Source organism: Xiphias gladius, chromosome 24 (genome assembly GCF_016859285.1).
Source record: "Xiphias gladius isolate SHS-SW01 ecotype Sanya breed wild chromosome 24, ASM1685928v1, whole genome shotgun sequence".
NCBI lineage: Eukaryota > Metazoa > Chordata > Actinopteri > Istiophoriformes > Xiphiidae > Xiphias > Xiphias gladius.
This window is the reverse complement of record NC_053423.1, coordinates 26,485,131-26,504,760: the sequence shown is the minus strand read 5'-3', so window position 1 is coordinate 26,504,760 and position 19,630 is coordinate 26,485,131. Positions and strand designations below refer to the sequence as shown.

The following is a 19,630-nucleotide window of genomic DNA, read 5'->3' as shown; positions in this document are numbered from 1 at the left end:
TCTCTGGGGATTTAATAGGTCAATGAAGAAACAGTTAACATGGCAACCTACGACAGCAGTTATTATTGTGATCACATGTATGGAAACCAGTCATTTGATGAACACGTCTTTCTTTTTTTCTACATACACAGACTGTGTTGTCATTTCTTTCACTGAGCCTCTTGGCAAATAAACACTCTGTCATTTAAATGTTCCTGGTGTTAGAATCTCACTCACAGTCACGGTTTATCACTTGATGCTGACGATGTCCCGCTTTTCATTTCTAATCTACTATCTACTATTTCCCCAGTCATTAAAGTGTGAAGAAGTGCATTAAAAAAAGGTTCATTTCTTCATATTGTGGCTTCATGTGTTGTTCTAACCAGTGTTCCTGCTATGAAATACATGGCAAAGAAAAGAGGACGTAACACGTGTCAGTCATAAGAATGGAAACCACACGGAAACCAGTATTTGAAGAAATATTTATTGTCTAGAACTATTAAAACCATCATCAATACAACAAGCAAGAGCACATTAATGTAGAGATGTATAATGAGAGAAAGAGAGAGAGAGGGAGAGAGTGTTTCAGAGAGAGAGCAGTTGCAGAGTAAAACCAGTAGCAGGGTCCAAGTGAGTCAGGTCAGAACAGGGAACACTGGTCTCTCGTCAGTGTCTCTGAGACCAGAGTCTGGGAGCCCTGGGTGGCCTCACAGGTCACAGAGCCCACCTTCTTCCACTGGTCTGCAGGGAGCCTCAGGGTGCTGCTCCAGCTGTAGCGGCCGTCCTTCTCCAGCACCCCGGGGCTGCTGCTCTCCTCCCAGCTGCTGCTGCTGCTGCTGCTGCTGCCGTCCACCTTCCAGGCCAGACTCCAGTCTGAGGGGAAGCCCTTGTTGGCCAGGCACATGAGCGTGGCCTTCCCCTGCTTCAGCTCCACGCTGGAGGGGGGCAGCACGGTCAGGGTGGGACGGGCATCACCTAGGAGACGCCAATCAGCTTATTAGACAGGGGCCACACAGCTGTCAATCAAACACCAGACACTGGGACACCTTTTCTTTGTGAGAGTTGATTTTCTCCTTTAAGGAGTTTCTGCCAGATGTTTTTTCTGCTCCACCAGTCACTCACTCACACATTGTTTCACTTCCCTTGAAGAAGCCTCTCATGCATATCAGCACAGAGAGAACCATCGTACAGTTTGACCTGAAATACATCAAACTGCACTGGAAACAAAACAGGGAAACATTTCAAATATTTTATCAAACATTAGGACCAATCTTTAGTTTGCATTACTTTAGTTTTCAGGGGAAACATTAAAAAATACATAAAATAATCCGACAACCGTCAAATGCGCTTCATGTGGAATTCAATCATCGTTTAGCAAACGAGAAACGGATTTCAAACTGCACTGGAAACAATGTATAACACAATAAAGGGATTACAGATTTTCTAACCTTTTCAAATCCCCATCTTTGTCCTCATTCTGTTCTATTTCATCTGAATGAAGTGAATCTTAATTCAACTTAATATTAGTCATCGATGAGGTTTGAAAAACAAAAATGAATCTTAGAACATATATTTAAAAGAGAACTGAAGTTGTATCTTCTCTACAGCTCAACTTAAACTTCGGCATGACAGGAATGTGTAAAGAAAAGTTGAGTAAAGCTGCTCTGAGTTCACCTCCATGATGACGGAGGAGAAATCCCAACATAAACACTAAAACCTTACAAGAACATTCTATCTGCTGCAAACATTTAAACAATGGATTTACAACGTTACCTTACATTATTGTATTTAGTGTTTGTGCAGAAACTTACTTCCAACATCCAGTCTGGTTCCTCCACCAAAAGTCCACCACAGTGATACAAACTCATTGAGCCGTCGTACAAAAACCTCTCACTGTAGAGAGACACGGCTCTCTGGCTCTGTCAGACTGAACTAAACCTACCAACCCTCAATATTCAACTTCACATTTAAATGTGGAAATAACGATTTCTCCTCTGAATGAATCCTTTATATTCATTACAGTTAGTTTTCGAGTTCTTGTTGCTAAAGCAAAGATCTTCATGCAAAATAATTCTTCAAAAGTTACACATTAACACTGAAAGGAGGCTATTTTTCCTGTCATGTTGAATATGAACGAAATAAATATAAAAATAGTTCCTGAAATAAAGCAGTTGTTAAACATTTGACTTACTTCCAACATCCAGTCTGGTTCCTCCACCAAAAGTCCACCACAGTGATACAAACTCATTGAGCCGTCGTACAAAAACCTCTCACTGTAGAGAGACACGGCTCTCTGCCTCTGAAACAAACAAGCTCTCCAAACTGAGTCTGTTTTTAAAACACAGTAACACAATTTTATAAAATGTCATTTTTTCATACGTATGTTATTTTTAAAGAAAGATAAAGCTTTTGTAGCAAAACAATTAAATGTCAGAAAAGACATTATGAAAAATCAAAAAAAATAAAACCAAACTTCATGAGAACAAGTATTACCACATCCTGATCAATACCCCGATCAACTGATTGATCCATTGATAAACAGCATGATCAGAGTGATACAAGTCCCTGCTGGAGTCAGTCAGAGCATTTCCATAGAGAGCCACTTTGCATCAGCAGCACCATGCTCCAGTGCTCTGGGAGAGTTTATAGTCCTGAGAGTTGAAGACCCGATGACTGACAGCTGTCCTTCATGACAACAGAAGCCACAGAAATCCTCCTCATCAAGAAGATGACGCTGACCTCCGTCCTCATCTGGACTCTCCTCTGCTGCTGCTTCACAGGTAAAGTCCAGAGAATCCAACTCCTCTCCTCTATCAACGTCCGTCCCTCTGAAATCAAGCCGACAAAACCGTGACGCTGCTTCATGTTTCTGTCTCTGTGTCCTCAGAGTCCAGAGGCCAGGTCACAGTGACTCAGCCTGGAGCAGTGAGGTCTGCTCTGGGAGGCTCCGTCGCCATCAAATGTAGGACCAGTCAGGATGTTTATGTGGCTAGCAACTACCAAATTTTAGCCTGGTACCAACAGAGAGACGGAGAAACTCCTAAACTACTTATTTACACTGCTACCACTCGAGCATCAGGGATTCCAGGTCGTTTTACAGGCAGTGGATCAAAGTCTGACTTCACTCTGACCATCAGTGGAGTCCAGGCTGAAGATGCAGCAGTTTACTACTGTCAGAGTTTACACTATCTCAACAGTCAGTGGTTGTTGACACAGTGAAAAAGCGTCGTACAAAAACCTCCCTCAGTCAGACTGAAGAGAAACTGAACTGGCTGCTGCAGCTGGAAGCTACTGCAGAGACTGATACAGTTCACTGAGGACACACACACACACACTGAAATTGTGTAAGAAAAACCTATACTTTAGTAACCTATACCAAAAGTACAGTAAATTTCGAAGTAAATGAATCAATTAACGTGGAGCATAGAGGCTCATAATAAAGGACATGCAAAGCTATGAAATGGGGAATATTAATGTTGACAGAAATATTTACTAAATAAGACAACATTGATCGATATAAATATACACAAATACACACATGCAAAGCAGAAGCACAACCATAAAAAGCACATAAAGATAGATAAATCTCTCTGCCACAATAAAAGACCCTCATGCAGGTACATGAGGACAGACAGGCAGTAGTAAGACAGCGATCGGTAACAGCAGATATCAAGGCAAAATGCATAACCAGGACAGACCGAGGACAGCAAGGAGCAATAGTTTTCCAGTGCTGACAGAGACACCGCTAATTAAGGATTTGTTAAAATGAGCTCCAGATAAATACTATGAGTCCAGTGCTCTTATATTTACTGTGACAGATTGAAACTCTTGTTCAGCTGTAACAGAGACTTCAGACTGACCGAAAGGTTTTTATTTCTCACTGAGATAATACAGTCCACTCTTGCTACAGCTTTTAAAAACTAAACTGATATATAGTTGTTCTTATGTTGAGGACCGTCTGAGCAGAGGAGAAGCCAAACAACGTGTAATCTTGTACATAAGACAGACACCTACATATTTGATCAAGTTCCCAACCCAGCAATCTATAATTCTTCAGTGTCTGACCATGATGAAAATGTACTGATTTCTTGTCAAGGGTTTCAAGATTTTGTTTCTTCAAGCACTGCAAACTTTTGAGAGTAGTGCTGCGATCCTGAGACTAAGCTGTAGAACAGTTATTAATATGGAAAATAACCACTGAAGGCATGTTCATGATAGCTGTCTCTGTTGACATGTAATGTTGAATTCATCAGAAAATTGCCAAAACATGAAACTACCTCAAAATCTAGTTTGAAAAAAACTCAAGACCAATTTGGAGGTTGGGGGTATTTCTCCCATGTCAGGTCAGTCACTGTTCATTAGGACACTGACATGGAATGTCAAATAAAATACACCTTGGATAGATGTTGAAAATAATTTGGTTTGTTGGAGCATAAATACGTTAAGCGATCTGTGCTGGGGTCAACACCATCCTGACATCAAGGTGGAGATCTCATGATATGTTGAGGACAGCTACAGTTCACTGACTCTGTGTGTTCGCATATGTGTCCTGCCTCTCTGGTCCCAGACATCAAGATGTCACATGTTCTCACCATCTATTCACATCCAGTTATAATCACATGTTCTTATCAGATTTTCCTAATTAATCAAGAGGAGCCAACCTGTTAAAGATAAATGGCTTGTTCATGACCTTGATCGCATATAGTCTGTGAGAGCAGTGTGAGACCAGCACCTGGTTTAGGATACCACAGGAAAACAGAGGCACTGTTGAGCTTTACCGACACAGTTTTCGGACGTGACCCGAATTAAACATTGTTATCATCATTAATTAATAAAGTCATGAGCTAAAATGACCACATTCTTGGTGTCTCTCACTGAGACAGACTCTGTCTTTGTAAATTAAATAGATCTCCTGTCATCATTCCAGAGAAAAACATATGACAACAGTTATTCTATTTAATAATTTACATGGACATTACTTATTTGATAAAATGGTGTTTACTGATTTTGAACCTTGTAAACTCTTTCATTAAGTTCTTTGTTGAATCCGTCTTCGAATCGAATATACCTGCAGAATAATCTCAGATGGAAGACATCGTATATCACTTGATGCTACTGATATCCTGCTTTATATTCCTCATCCTGAAAAGACCCTTTTCAAGTTTTCATCCAGTCTGGTTCCTCCAACAAAAGTCCACCACAGTGATACAAACTCATTGAGCCGTCGTACAAAAACATCTCACTGTAGAGAGACACGGCTCTCTGGCTCTGAAACATACAAATTCACCCCAAAAATATGTAAATTTATCATATTTGTGAGGTAAAAGATCAGACTGTCAGAATTTCTTCATAAATACACACAAAAGTATTAACTTTTAATTTTTAAATATCTCAGCATTAATAATTTCTTTCAAAATAAAATAAAGACATAAAATTGATTTCTTCAGTGACAAATGACTTTATTGAAATTTCAGTCTGAGGGGGACATTGATTTATTTGATAGTGAAATTAGTGGGAGTTTTGTGACAAACGGCATTTTGAAAGAACATTTCTCCACTTTAATTTGAGCAAGTTCACAAAGAAGTTAGCATTAACGTATTTCTAATTAGTGTGCTGAAATTGTGACTGATCCATTGATAAACAGCATGATCAGAGTGATCCAAGTCCCTGCTGGAGTCAGTCAGAGCATTTCCATAGAGAGCCACTTTGCATCAGCAGCACCATGCTCCAGTGCTCTGGGAGAGTTTATAGTCCTGAGAGTTGAAGACTGGATGACTGACAGCTGTCCTTCATGACAACAGAAGCCACAGAAATCCTCCTCATCAAGAAGATGACGCTGACCTCCGTCCTCATCTGGACTCTCCTCTGCTGCTGCTTCACAGGTAAAGTCCAGAGAATCCAACTCCTCTCCTCTATCAACGTCCGTCCCTCTGAAATCAAGCCGACAAAACCGTGACGCTGCTTCATGTTTCTGTCTCTGTGTCCTCAGAGTCCAGAGGCCAGGTCACAGTGACTCAGCCTGGAGCAGTGAGCTCTGCTCTGGGAGGCTCCGTCGCCATCAAATGTAGGACCAGTCAGGATGTTTATGTGGCTAGCAACTACCACATTTTAGCCTGGTACCAACAGAGAGACGGAGAAACTCCTAAACTACTTATTTACACTGCTACCACTCGAGTATCAGGGATTCCAGGCCGTTTTACAGGCAGTGGATCAAAGTCTGACTTCACTCTGACCATCAGTCGAGTCCAGGCTGAAGATGCAGCAGTTTACTACTGTCAGAGTTTACACTATCTCAACAGTAAGAATCTGTTGACACAGTGAAAAAGCGTCGTACAAAAACCTCCCTCAGTCAGACTGAAGAGAAACTGAACTGGCTGCTGCAGCCGGAAGCTACTGCAGAGACTGATACAGTTCACTGAGGACACACACATCCAAGATTTTTGTTAAAGTTTACATAGATCAGTCAGTGTATCTGACTTTATAGAAGTTAATATACATTTATCTAAATTTAATTACAAATGTCCATTAGACATGTTTACATCTCAGGGATAATTTCATTCACACCTTCAACAAATCAGCCTCTATACCGATGACTTCCTATTGTACATCACAAAAACCCTCATCTTCCCTTCTTTCACTTATTAAACTGATCAGAGATTAAAGCAGCTTTGCTGTCTCTCCCACCCATTTTAAATGTGCAACAAATCTTTTACATTGTTTGGATCCACATTTTACCATACTCAGGTAATATAGTTGAAACTCAAGATTTTCGCCTTTGTAAAGGAAAGGAAAGACAAGTAGTAAAGTTGGAATCATTTTTCCAGATGTCTGAGTTGATAAACAAAGCTCTTTCTATCTTTAGCAGAATGAATTGGTTATTTGTTATTACATCTGTCATTTCACAATCAGAGTAGCTATTTCACAGTGTATAAATTATATGTCAATGGGAGAACATCTGTACTTCTTTCTAAACGTGGATTTGGGGACTTTTGCATTACTCACTGCAAATTCTGTACTGTCTGTAAAAACATAAACCTAGACTTGGTAAGACAATGAAAATTGTTGAAATTCTCCCATTACAGAATTCACACCAGCCTTTGAAGCTGTTTGGTGGAAATCAAATGAAGTTTTCTATTCTAAATTTTTACCGTTTATGCCCCTTTATATCTTCGATAATTTGAACAGTCAACTTTCTCAGTACTGAGGGGGAAACACCTCATGATATGTTGAGGACAGCTACAGTTCACTGACTCTGTGTGTTTGCATATGTGTCCTGCCTCTCTGCTCCAAGACGTCAAGAGGCCAGTGTTGATCAGTGGCTGTCCGTCGTACAAAAACCTCTCACCTCTCTGACTTTGACACAAACTACCTCAAAAAAACGCATTCTCAGTTTCCCAGTTTATGTAATAACTGGTTTAAGTTTTTAAAAATTTTTTTGACAGATTGTGACAAATTATATAAAGTTTTTTTCTGAAATATTAAACATCAACTTACAAAATTTATTTTAATTTTAATCAAAGAAATTGAAATAAAAAATTTTAAAGAAAAAAACCACCAATAAATCATGCAAAATGATTGATCACAGACACATATTTATTGTAGATTATGTCCCATATAATAATGATGATGTCTGTTAGTGAATTATTGGGAATTTAAAAAAATATCCTCCAAGAAAACTTTTCAGTCAAACTCATGTCAAAACTGATAACTAACTACTAAAGTTATGAAATTCATCTTATTTTCACGAATATTATTTTTAAATATTAAAGACATTTTTTTAACAACACATCAAAATATGTGAAAACAAATTCTTAATGAAAGTTTTTGAGACACGTAAAAGAAAAACTACATAAAATAAACACTGACACCTCCTGATCAACTCTTTGATCCATTGATAAACAGCATGATCAGAGTGATCCAAGTCCCTGCTGGAGTCAGTCAGAGCATTTCCATAGAGAGCCACTTTGCATCAGCAGCACCATGCTCCAGTGCTCTGGGAGAGTTTATAGTCCTGAGAGTTGAAGACTGGATGACTGACAGCTGTCCTTCATGACAACAGAAGCCACGGAAATCCTCCTCATCAAGAAGATGACGCTGACCTCCGTCCTCATCTGGACTCTCCTCTGCTGCTGCTTCACAGGTAAAGTCCAGAGAATCCAACTCCTCTCCTCTATCAACGTCCGTCCCTCTGAAATCAAGCCGACAAAACCGTGACGCTGCTTCATGTTTCTGTCTCTGTGTCCTCAGAGTCCAGAGGCCAGGTCACAGTGACTCAGCCTGGAGCAGTGAGCTCTGCTCTGGGAGGCTCCGTCGCCATAAAATGTAGGACCAGTCAGGATGTTTATGTCTATAGCAACTACCAAATTTTAGCCTGGTACCAACAGAGAGACGGAGAAACTCCTAAACTACTTATTTACTATGCTGCCACTCGAGCATCAGGGATTCCAGATCGTTTTACAGGCAGTGGATCAAACTCTGACTTCACTCTGACCATCAGTGGAGTCCAGGCTGAAGATGCAGCAGTTTACTACTGTCAGAGTCAACACTATCTCAACAGTCAGTGGTTGTTGACACAGTGAAAAAGCGTCGTACAAAAACCGCCCTCAGTCAGACTGAAGAGAAACTGAACTGGCTGCTGCAGCTGGAAGCTACTGCAGAGACTGATACAGTTGACTGAGGACACACACACACACACACACACACACACACACAAACACACACACACACACACACACACACACAAACACACACACACACACACACACACACACACACACACCCGCACCGTACACAGAAAATTTCATGAAGTGGTTTCAACGTGTATCAAAACAAGTTGAATATCAAAACACTGATCTTGGTGGAAATCAAATAACTTTATCCATCACCTCTTCTCACCATCCATTCATATCCAGTTACAATCACATTTTCTTTGGGTCAGTAAATAAATCAAGAGGAGCCAACTTGGTACAGTTAATGACAAGAGGCTTGTACATGACCTTTGACCTCAGTCTCACACTGAATCACACTTATATCAACTACACACAATCAAACACACACACACACACACACACACCATACGCACACACAATCACACACAAACACACACACACACCGTACACAGAAAATTTCATGAAGTGGTTTAAACCTGTATCAAAACAAGTTGAATATCAAAACACTGATCTTGGTGGAAATCAAATAACTTTCTTCATCACAGCTTCTCTCCATCCATTCACATCCAGTTATAGTCACATGTTCTTATCTGACTTGTAAATAAATCAAGAGGAGCCAACCTGAGACAGTGAATGACAAAAGGCCTTGTGATGACCTTTGACCTCAGCTGCACACTGGATCACAGCTATCTCAACTATAGGCTGTGAGAAGAAAATATGACGACACAGATCAGCATCAGAAACCTTCATGATCAAAGACGACACAAACAAAACCCAAACGTCTGTCAGATCTCACAAAACTTTGTCTTAAATATGTGAACTAATAGTATCTGAGGAAAAGCTCAGCATCAACTGAAATCAGAAAAACGCAAAAGACATAAGCGACTGACTGGATATAACTATGTCTACATGTATATATAACTACAAGTGTATAAACTGCCAAAGCATATGCAGCAACACATTCCCCCTGACATGCAACTCAAAAACCCAACAAATACATTTAGACTGAAAGTTAAGTCTTGACCTTGGAAACAGCTGTTGACAAAAGCTCTCCAGTCTCTCTCTCCGTTCAGTATCCGTTGTGGAACTTTCAGTTCATTTCACATGATCTTCCTCAGCAGACGGAGTTGTCCGGTTGTCAGTGAAATGCACATGTTCAAATTCCCATTCCTCCGAGTGTTTCTGGGACTTCTTGTCCACGTTGACCTGGAAGTTAAAAAAATCAACAGGGCAAACTCCATCTGCTGAGGAAGATCATGTAATTTGGTCCAAAGCTCCAGAACTGCTAGTAAGTGGAGCTTGTGTTGAAACGGTTTTGATGGTCAAGCTTGAACTTTCAGTCTCAACTTTTAAGTCAACATGGACGAGACGCTCTCAAAGTTCAGCATGAAAACCTTCAGGAAACTCACATTACTGCTCACAGCTGTTACTACACGGACTTGAGACAAAGAAATCTGTCCAGCTGCGACTGATGATGACTTCCATCATCTCTACTCTGTCCCAGAGTTGGACCGAGTGTTACTCAAAGGCTGTGCTCAAGTACAAGTCCTGTTACTTTGTCAAAACAAGCATTCAGGTAAAAGTATTCATCAAAGTATCTACTTGAGGTAAAGTACGACAGTATGGACTGAAAAAAACGACTTGAGTATCGAGTAATTAAATTAAACAAAAGAGAAAAAATACCAGCACACCACTGTCTTTTCCCTCGTCTTTTACTTGGTGTGGATATGACTGACATCATTTCAACCACACATGGTCTTCCTCAGGTAAAGAAGTGAACACACACCTGTGTGTATGATCGGCTTGTGATGAAATGTCACCTCGTCATCTCCGGTCTAGATCCTCTGCGACATATACACCAGGACAATATTCCCAGTCTGCATCTCTCACCTGTGATCACATGTGAATATTACATTAATATTATACTCTACTACTTACACCAATAAGTAAAGACATGTTTTAAATCACTGTCTGTGCTTGTTTTCTTCTATATTATATTATGATTTGGTAAATAAATCAGAAAATCAGAAATGCATGGACCATGACCAAGAGTGTCAACATGTTACAGTGTCTTTAAACTTTGTTAATTCCAGTAAACATGTCCCAGGTTCCAGGTTCCATCACAGACCCCCCCCCCCCAGACCAGGTGTGAGCCCCCCACATCCAGTCCTCTCCAGTCACTTGAAGACAATAAAATGTGGCCAAATCCGTCTCTAATCTCACTGGAAATGTCTAAAATCAGATGACTCATTTGAGACAGTTGTTGAAATGTTATGTCATGTCCACATAAAATAAAAGTCTTCTTCCTTTTTTTTCCTGTCTCTCTTCATCAGGATACATCAATGACCAAGACCAGTTAAACGGTTGATACAGTGGCAAAGATGCAAAACTGTAGCTCAAATATTGACACGAGAACAGGAAGCAGGAAGACTAGTAGATTTGAAGCCTGATATACGGTAGTGTTTGAATAGAGTATTACATTTATTAGTGTTGTTACAGCCCGGCTCTAAGACTGCAACCAAAACGGGAGACACATGGGTATATTCAATGACAAAGTAATTTATTTATAACGAAATGATCGAAACAAGCACAACTAAAACAAACTTATTTAAAGCTACAGTCTCAAACCGTTTCCCAACATTTTTGGTTGAAATATGCTGCAAAACAGATCTTAATGTGGAGAGGTGCTGTCAAAGGCTCCTGTGCCCCAGACTCGTTGAACAGCCTGGCAGCAGAGCAGAGACCTTCCCTTCTAAAGTCTTTGAACGAGCCTCGCCCTTCCAACCAATCAGAGAAGGCCAAAGTCAGGGCTGCATCAGCTGAGACGGCAAACATGACGAGGACGCAGGTGAGGGGCTGAGCGGAGCGTAACACAGCAGGGAGAGGGACGGTTGGGAGGTGAAGTGGGGTTTGCTTTCGAGTCTCATGCTACCACTGGTTTGATTTACAGAACTTGCACATTGTAGCTGCAGGTACATGGAAGTGAAAGTCGTTAGCACCCACCTCTGCACATCACCATAAACTGTATTTATATGTAAATAAGAATCAGTGAAATAGAGAAATACCATTATTTTGGCTTCTTTAGCCCATAATCTGATCAGGAACTAGAGCGGGTTTTCTGGCTTCTCCCACTTAATTTTAAAATGCACAGAATGTAAAAGTGCACTGCACACACCTGTAATCTCAGCCAAGTACCGGTTCTACTCTCGTCACGATTCACTGATTACTTTTTTTCATGACAAAGGAAAGTGCATTTTAAATCTGAACCCTTTTTTCCCCTTCACATCAATCAATGAACAAGCAATACGGTGCCAGTAACAAATAAAAAGTCCCTGCTGGAGTCAGTCAGAGCATTTCCATAGAGAGCCACTTTGCATCAGCAGCACCATGCTCCAGTGCTCTGGGAGAGTTTATAGTCCTGAGAGTTGAAGACTGGATGACTGACAGCTGTCCTTCATGACAACAGAAGCCACAGAAATCCTCCTCATCGAGAAGATGACGCTGACCTCCTTCCTCATCTGGACTCTCCTCTGCTGCTGCTTCACAGGTAAAGTCCAGAGAATCCAACTCCTCTACTCTATCAACGTCCGTCCCTCTGAAATCAAGCCGACAAAACCGTGACGCTGCTTCATGTTTCTGTCTCTGTGTCCTCAGAGTCCAGAGGCCAGGTCACAGTGACTCAGCCTGGAGCAGTGAGCTCTGCTCTGGGAGGCTCCGTCGCCATCAAATGTAGAACCAGTCAGGATGTTTATGTCTATAGCAACAACCACCTTTTAGCCTGGTACCAACAGAGATATGGAGAAACTATTAAACTACTTATTTACGCTGCTACCACTCGAGCATCAGGGATTCCAGGTCGTTTTACAGGCAGTGGATCAAACTCTGACTTCACTCTGACCATCAGTGGAGTCCAGGCTGAAGATGCAGCAGTTTACTACTGTCAGAGTTGTCACTATCTCAACAGTAAGAATCTGTTGACACAGTGAAAAAGCGTCGTACAAAAACCTCCCTCAGTCAGACTGAAGAGAAACTGAACTGGCTGCTGCAGCTGGAAGCTACTGCAGAGACTGATACAGTTCACTGAGGACACATACACACAAACACACACACACACACACACACACACGCACACACACACACACACACACACACACACACACACACACACACACACACACACTCACATACAGACACACACACACAAACACACACACACACACACACACCATCCAAATACAGTGACATGAAGTGGATTAAACATTTCCCCATTTTTTTCTTTGAAGACCAAGAAAAACATTTATCAGAACAAATTTAACAACAAAAATTCATTATTGTGGAAATCAAATAACTTTCTTCATCACATGTTCTCACCATCTTATCACATCCAGTTATAATCACATGTTCTTATTAGACTTCCAAATTAATCATGAGGAGCCAACCTGTTAAAGATAAATGGCTTGTTCATGACCTTTGACCTCATACTGGAACACAGGTTTTTCCACTGTTAAAAGAGAATATGAAGCAAAGTAGGGATTTCTGCTACAACTTCACCTACTTCCAAGGTGCATGGAGAAGTGAAAAAGTGTGATGAGGCAGCTCCAGCAACACTGGTAACATAAGAACATCTTTATGTCAGACCTTGCTGTCTTCATCAGGTTGATGATGACAAACAAACAGAGAACAAAATAAACAACAACAACCATAACAACACAAAAAACCCCACAAACAACAACTGAGGAAAAAACTGTGCTCAAACTTGTAAACTCTTCTCAGGTTGAATTTAATATTTTCTGATCAGAGAATTAAAGCTGCAAATAATCACTTTGAAAATTTTTGAATACATGACGTGACTTAAAGAAAAGCAAAGTTCATACCTCAACCATTCACCCACAAACATAGAGGTAAAAATAAAAACACATTTCTCCTATAATGTAGTATGAAATATTTCTTATGTCATCTACTAATCTGATCAGATTCCTCAAAGCTCCAATTACACTTCTGTTTCAAGGTGTCTCCACAGCACAGCAGGCGATTGACACGTTAATGCGTTTGCTCTACGTGTCCCGATCCTTTAGAAAAACCCAAAGTAGGTAGAAGCTGCTGCAGAGACTGATACAGTTCACTGAGGACACACACACCTAAGATTTTAGTTAAAGTTTACATATATCAGTCAGTGTATCTGAGTCTATAGAAGTTAATATACATTTATCTAAATGTAATTACAAATGTCCATTAGACATGTTTGCATCTCAGGGATAATTTCATTCACACCTTCAACAAATTAGCCTCTACACGGATGACTTCCTATTGTACATCACAAAAACCCTCATCTTCCCTTCTTTCACTTATTAAACTGATCAGACATTAAAGCAGGTTTGCTGGCCTCTCCCATCCATTTTAAATGTGCAACAAATCTTTTACATTGTTTGGATCCACATTTTACCATACTCAGGTAATATAGTTGAAACTCAAGATTTTCGCCTTTGTAAAGGAAAGGAAAGACAAGTTGTAAAGTTGGAATCATTTTTCCAGATGTCTGAGTTGATAAACAAAGCTCTTTCTATCTTTAGCAGAATGAATTTGTTATTTGTTATTTCATCTGTCATTTCACAATCAGAGTAGCTATTTCACAGTGTATAAATTATATGTTAATGGGAGAACATCTGTACTTCTTTCTAAACGTGGATTTGGGGACTTTTGCATTACTCACTGCACATTCTGTACTGTCTGTAAAAACATAAACCTAGACTTGGTAAGACAATGAAAATTGTTGAAATTCTCCCATTACAGAATTCACACCAGCCTTTGAAGCTGTTTGGTGGAAATCAAATGAAGTTTTCTATTCTAAATTTTTACCATTCATGCCCCTTTATATCTTCGATAATTTGAACAGTCAACTTTCTCAGTACTGAGGGGGAAACACCTCATGATATGTTGAGGACAGCTACAGTTCACTGACTCTGTGTGTTTGCATATGTGTCCTGCCTCTCTGCTCCCAGACGTCAAGAGGCCAGTGTTGATCAGTGGCTGTCCGTCGTACAAAAACCTCTCACCTCTCTGACTTTGACACAAACTATCTCAACAAACGCATTCTCAGTTTCCCAGTTTATGTGATAACTGGTTTAAGTTTTTAAATTTTTTTTGACAGATTGTGACAAATTATATAAAGTTTTTTTCTGAAATATTAAACATCAACTTAAAAATTTTTTTTTAATTTTAATCAAAGAAATTGAAATAAAATATTTTAAAGAAAAAAAACACCAATAAATCATACAAAATGTAAATGATGATCACAGACACATATTTATTGTAGATTATGTCCCATATAACAATGATGATGTCTGTTAGTAAATTAATGAGAATTTACAAAAATATCCTCCAAGAAAACTTTTCAGTCAAACTCATGTCAAAACTGATAACTAACTACTAAAGTTATGAAATTCATCTTATTTTCACGAATATTATTTTTAAAGATTAAAGACATTTTTTTTAACAACACATCAAAATATGTGAAAACAAATTCTTAAAAAAAGTTTTCGAGACACGTAAAAGAAAAACTACATAAAATAAACACTGACACGTCCTGATCAACTCTTTGATCCATTGATAAACAGCATGATCCGAGTGATCCAAGTCCCTGCTGGAGTCAGTCAGAGCATTTCCATAGAGAGCCACTTTGCATCAGCAGCACCATGCTCCAGTGCTCTGGGAGAGTTTATAGTCCTGAGAGTTGAAGACTGGATGACTGGAGCTGTCCTTCATGACAACAGAAGCCACAGAAATCCTCCTCATCAAGAAGATGACGCTGACCTCCGCCCTCATCTGGACTCTCCTCTGCTGCTGCTTCACAGGTAAAGTCCAGAGAATCCAACTCCTCTCCTCTATCAACGTCCGTCCTCTGAAATCAAGCCGACAAAAGTGACGCTTGCTTCATGTTTCTGTCTCTGTGTCCTCAGAGTCCAGAGGCCGTCACAGTGACTCAGCCTGGAGCAGTGAGCTCTGCTCTGGGAGGCTCCGTCGCCATCAGATGTAGGACCAGTCAGGATGTTTATGGTTCTAACCGTTTAGCCTGGTACCAACAGAGAGACGGAGAAACTCCTAAACTACTTATTTACCTTGCTACCACTCGAGCATCAGGGATTCCAGATCGTTTTACAGGCAGTGGATCAAACTCTGACTTCACTCTGACCATCAGTGGAGTCCAGGCTGAAGATGCAGCAGTTTACTACTGTCAGAGTTTACACGATCCCAACAGTCAGTATGTGTTGACACAGTGAAAAGCGTCGTACAAAACCTCCCTCAGTCAGACTGAAGAGAAACTGAACTGGCTGCTGCAGCTGGAAGCTACTGCAGAGACTGATACAGTTCACTGGACAAACACACACACACACACACACATACACACACACCATACGCACACACACACACAAACACACACACACACACACACACACACAGACACACACACAGAGAGTTTAATCAGGTGGATTGAACACCACTGTTGCTTTTATGTCCAATGAAAATGTATAAAACAAGTTAAAAGAAAAAATATGATCTTGTTTGAAATCAAATTACTTTATCCATCACCTCTTCTCACCATCCATTCATATCCAGTTATAATCACATTTTCCTTGGGTCAGTAAATAAATCAAGAGGAGCCAACTTGGTACAGGTAATGACAAGAGGCTTGTACATGACCTTTGACCTAGGTCTCACACTGAATCACACTTATATCAACTACACACAATCACACACACACACACACACACACCATACGCACACACAATCACACACAAACACACACACACACCGTACACAGAAAATTTCATGAAGTGGTTTCAACCTGTATCAAAACAAGTTTAATATCAAAACACTGATCCTAGTGGAAATCAAATAACTTTCTTCATCACAGCTTCTCTCCATCCATTCACATCCAGTTATAGTCACATGTTCTTATCTGACTAGTAAATAAATCAAGAGGAGCCAACCTGAGACAGTGAATGACAAAAGGCCTTGTGATGACCTTTGACCTCAGCTGCACACTGGATCACAGCTATCTCAACTATAGGCTGTGAGAAGAAAATATGACGACACAGATCAGCATCAGAAACCTTCATGATCAAAGACGACACAAACAAAACCCAAACGTCTGTCAGATCTCAAAAAAATTGTCTTAAATATGTGAACTAATAGTATCTGAGGAAAAGCTCAGCATCAACTGAAATCAGAAAAAGGCAAAAGACATAAGCGACTGACTGGATATAACTGTATCTACATGTATATATAACTACAAGTGTATAAACTGCCAAAGCATATGCAGCAACACATTCCCCCTGACATGCAACTCAAAAACCCAACAAATACATTTAGACTGAAAGTTAAGTCTTGACCTTGAAACAGCTGTTGACAAAATCTCTCCAGTCTCTCTCCCGTTCAGTATCCGTTAGGAACTTTCAGTTCATTTCACATGATCTTCCTCAGCAGATGGAGTTGTCCGGTTGTCAGTGAAATGCACATGTTCAAATTCCCATTCCTCCGAGTGTTTCTGGGACTTCTTGTCCACGTTGACCTGGAAGTTAAAAAATCAACAGGGCAAACTCCATCTGCTGAGGAAGATCATGTAATTTGGTCCAAAGCTCCAGAACTGCTAGTAAGTGGAGCTTGTGTTGAAATGGTTTTGATGGTCAAGCTTGAACTTTCAGTCTCAACTTTTAAGTCAACATGGACGAGACGCTCTTGAAGTTCAGCATGAAAACCTTCAGGAAACTCACATTACTGCTCACAGCTGTTACTACACGGACTTGAGACAAAGAAATCTGTCCAACTGCGACTGATGATGACCTCCATCATCTCTACTCTGTCCCAGAGTTGGACCGAGTTACTCAAAGGCTGTGCTCAAGTACAAGTCCTGTCACTTTGTCAAAACAAGCATTCAGGTAAAGTATTCATCAAAGTATCTACTTGAGGTAAAGTACGACAGTATGGACTGAAAAACGACTTGAGTATCGAGTAATTTAATTAAACAAAAGAAAAAATACCAGCACACCACTGTCTTTTCCTCATCTTTTTACTTGGTGTGGATATGACTGACATCATTTCAACCACACATGGTCTTCCTCAGGTAAAGTGAACACACACCTGTGTGTATGATGGGCTTGTGATGAAATGTCACAGATCATATCCTGTCTAGATCCCCTGCATATATACACCAGGACAATATTCCCAGTCTGCATCTCTCACCTGTGATCACATGTGAATATTACATTAATATTATACTCTACTACTTACACCAATAAGTAAAGACATGTTTTAAATCACTGTCTGTGCTTGTTTTCTTCTATATTATATTGTGATTTGGTAAATAAATCAGAAAGTCAGAAATGCATGGACCATGACCAAGAGTGTCAACATGTTACAGTGTCTTTAAACTTTGTTAATTCCAGTAAACATGTCCCAGGTTCCAGGTTCCATCACAGACCCCCCCCCCCCAGACCAGGTGTGAGCCCCCCACATCCAGTCCTCTCCAGTCACTTGAAGACAATAAAATGTACAAACTGTCTCTAATCTCACTGGAAATGTCTAAGATCAGATGACTCATTTGAGACAGTTGTTGAAATGTTATGTCATGTCCACATAAAATAAAAAGTCTTCTTCCTTTTTTTTTCCTGTCTCTTCATCAGGATACATCAATGACCAAGACCAGTTAAACGGTTGATACAGTGGCAAAGATGCAAAACTGTAGCTCAAATATTGACACGAGAACAGGAAGCAGGAAGACTAGTAGATTTGAAGCCTGATATACGGTAGTGTTTGAATAGAGTATTACATTTATTAGTGTTGTTACAGCCCGGCTCTAAGACTGCAACCAAAACGGGAGACACATGGGTATATTCAATGACAAAGTAATTTATTTATAACGAAATGATCAAACAAGCACAACTAAAACAAACTTATTTAAAGTTACAGTCTCAAACCGTTTCCCAACATTTTTCGTTGAAATATGCTGCAAAACAGATCTTAATGTGGAGAGGTGCTGTCAAAGGCTCCTGTGCCCCAGACTCGTTGAACAGCCTGGCAGCAGAGCAGAGACCTTCCCTTCTAAAGTCTTTGAACGAGCCTCGCCCTTCCAACCAATCAGAGAAGGCCAAAGTCAGGGCTGCATCAGCTGAGACGGCACACATGACGAGGACGCAGGTGAGGGGCTGAGCGGAGCGTAACACAGCAGGAGAGGGAGGGTTGGGAGGTGAAGTGGGGTTTGCTGAGTCTCATGCTACCACTGGTTTGATTTACAGAACTTGCACATTGTAGCTGCAGGTACATGGAAGTGAAAGTCGTTAGCACCCACCTCTGCACATCACCATAAACTGTATTTATATGTAAATAAGAATCAGTGAAATAGAGAAATACCATTATTTTGGCTTCTTTAGCCCATAATCTGATCAGGAACTAGAGCGGGTTTTCTGGCTTCTCCTTAATTTTAAAATGCACAGAATGTAAAAGTGCACTGCACACCTGTAATCTCAGCCAAGTACCGGTTCTACTCGTCACGATTCACTGATTACTTTTTCATGACAAAGGAAAAGTGCATTTAAATCTGAACCCTTTTTTCCCTTCACATCAATCAATGAACAAGCAATACGGTGCCAGTAACAAATAAAAAGTCCCTGCTGGAGTCAGTCAGAGCATTTCCATAGAGAGCCACTTTGCATCAGCAGCACCATGCTCCAGTGCTCTGGGAGAGTTTATAGTCCTGAGAGTTGAAGATTGGATGACTGACAGCTGTCCTTCATGACAACAGAAGCCACAGAAATCCTCCTCATCAAGAAGATGACGCTGACCTCCGTCCTCATCTGGACTCTCCTCTGCTGCTGCTTCACAGGTAAAGTCCAGAGAATCCAACTCCTCTCCTCTATCAACGCCCGTCCTCTGAAATCTAGCCGACAAAACCGTGACGCTGCTTCATGTTTCTGTCTCTGTGTCCT

General features: G+C 40.4%; 5 gene segments (V, D, J or C); 4 read left to right on the top strand and 1 right to left on the bottom strand.

Annotated features, from left to right (window-relative positions):
- Positions 1 to 547: 547 nt before the first annotated feature.
- LOC120785925 lies at positions 548 to 2,210 on the bottom strand (the record flags this gene model as incomplete). The annotated part of the segment is given in 2 exon segments: positions 548 to 954; positions 2,171 to 2,210. Coding segments are annotated over 2 exon segments (375 nt in total), but the record flags the coding sequence as incomplete, so codon positions are not given.
- Positions 2,211 to 2,707: 497 nt separating this feature from the next.
- On the top strand, positions 2,708 to 3,198 carry LOC120786028. The segment is given in 2 exon segments: positions 2,708 to 2,759; positions 2,867 to 3,198. Coding segments are annotated over 2 exon segments (384 nt in total).
- A 2,611-nt stretch (positions 3,199 to 5,809) lies between these two features.
- LOC120786027 lies at positions 5,810 to 6,300 on the top strand. The segment is given in 2 exon segments: positions 5,810 to 5,861; positions 5,969 to 6,300. Coding segments are annotated over 2 exon segments (384 nt in total).
- Positions 6,301 to 8,067: 1,767 nt separating this feature from the next.
- Positions 8,068 to 8,558, top strand: LOC120786026. The segment is given in 2 exon segments: positions 8,068 to 8,119; positions 8,227 to 8,558. Coding segments are annotated over 2 exon segments (384 nt in total).
- A 3,585-nt stretch (positions 8,559 to 12,143) lies between these two features.
- Positions 12,144 to 12,634, top strand: LOC120786025. The segment is given in 2 exon segments: positions 12,144 to 12,195; positions 12,303 to 12,634. Coding segments are annotated over 2 exon segments (384 nt in total).
- Positions 12,635 to 19,630: the final 6,996 nt, after the last annotated feature.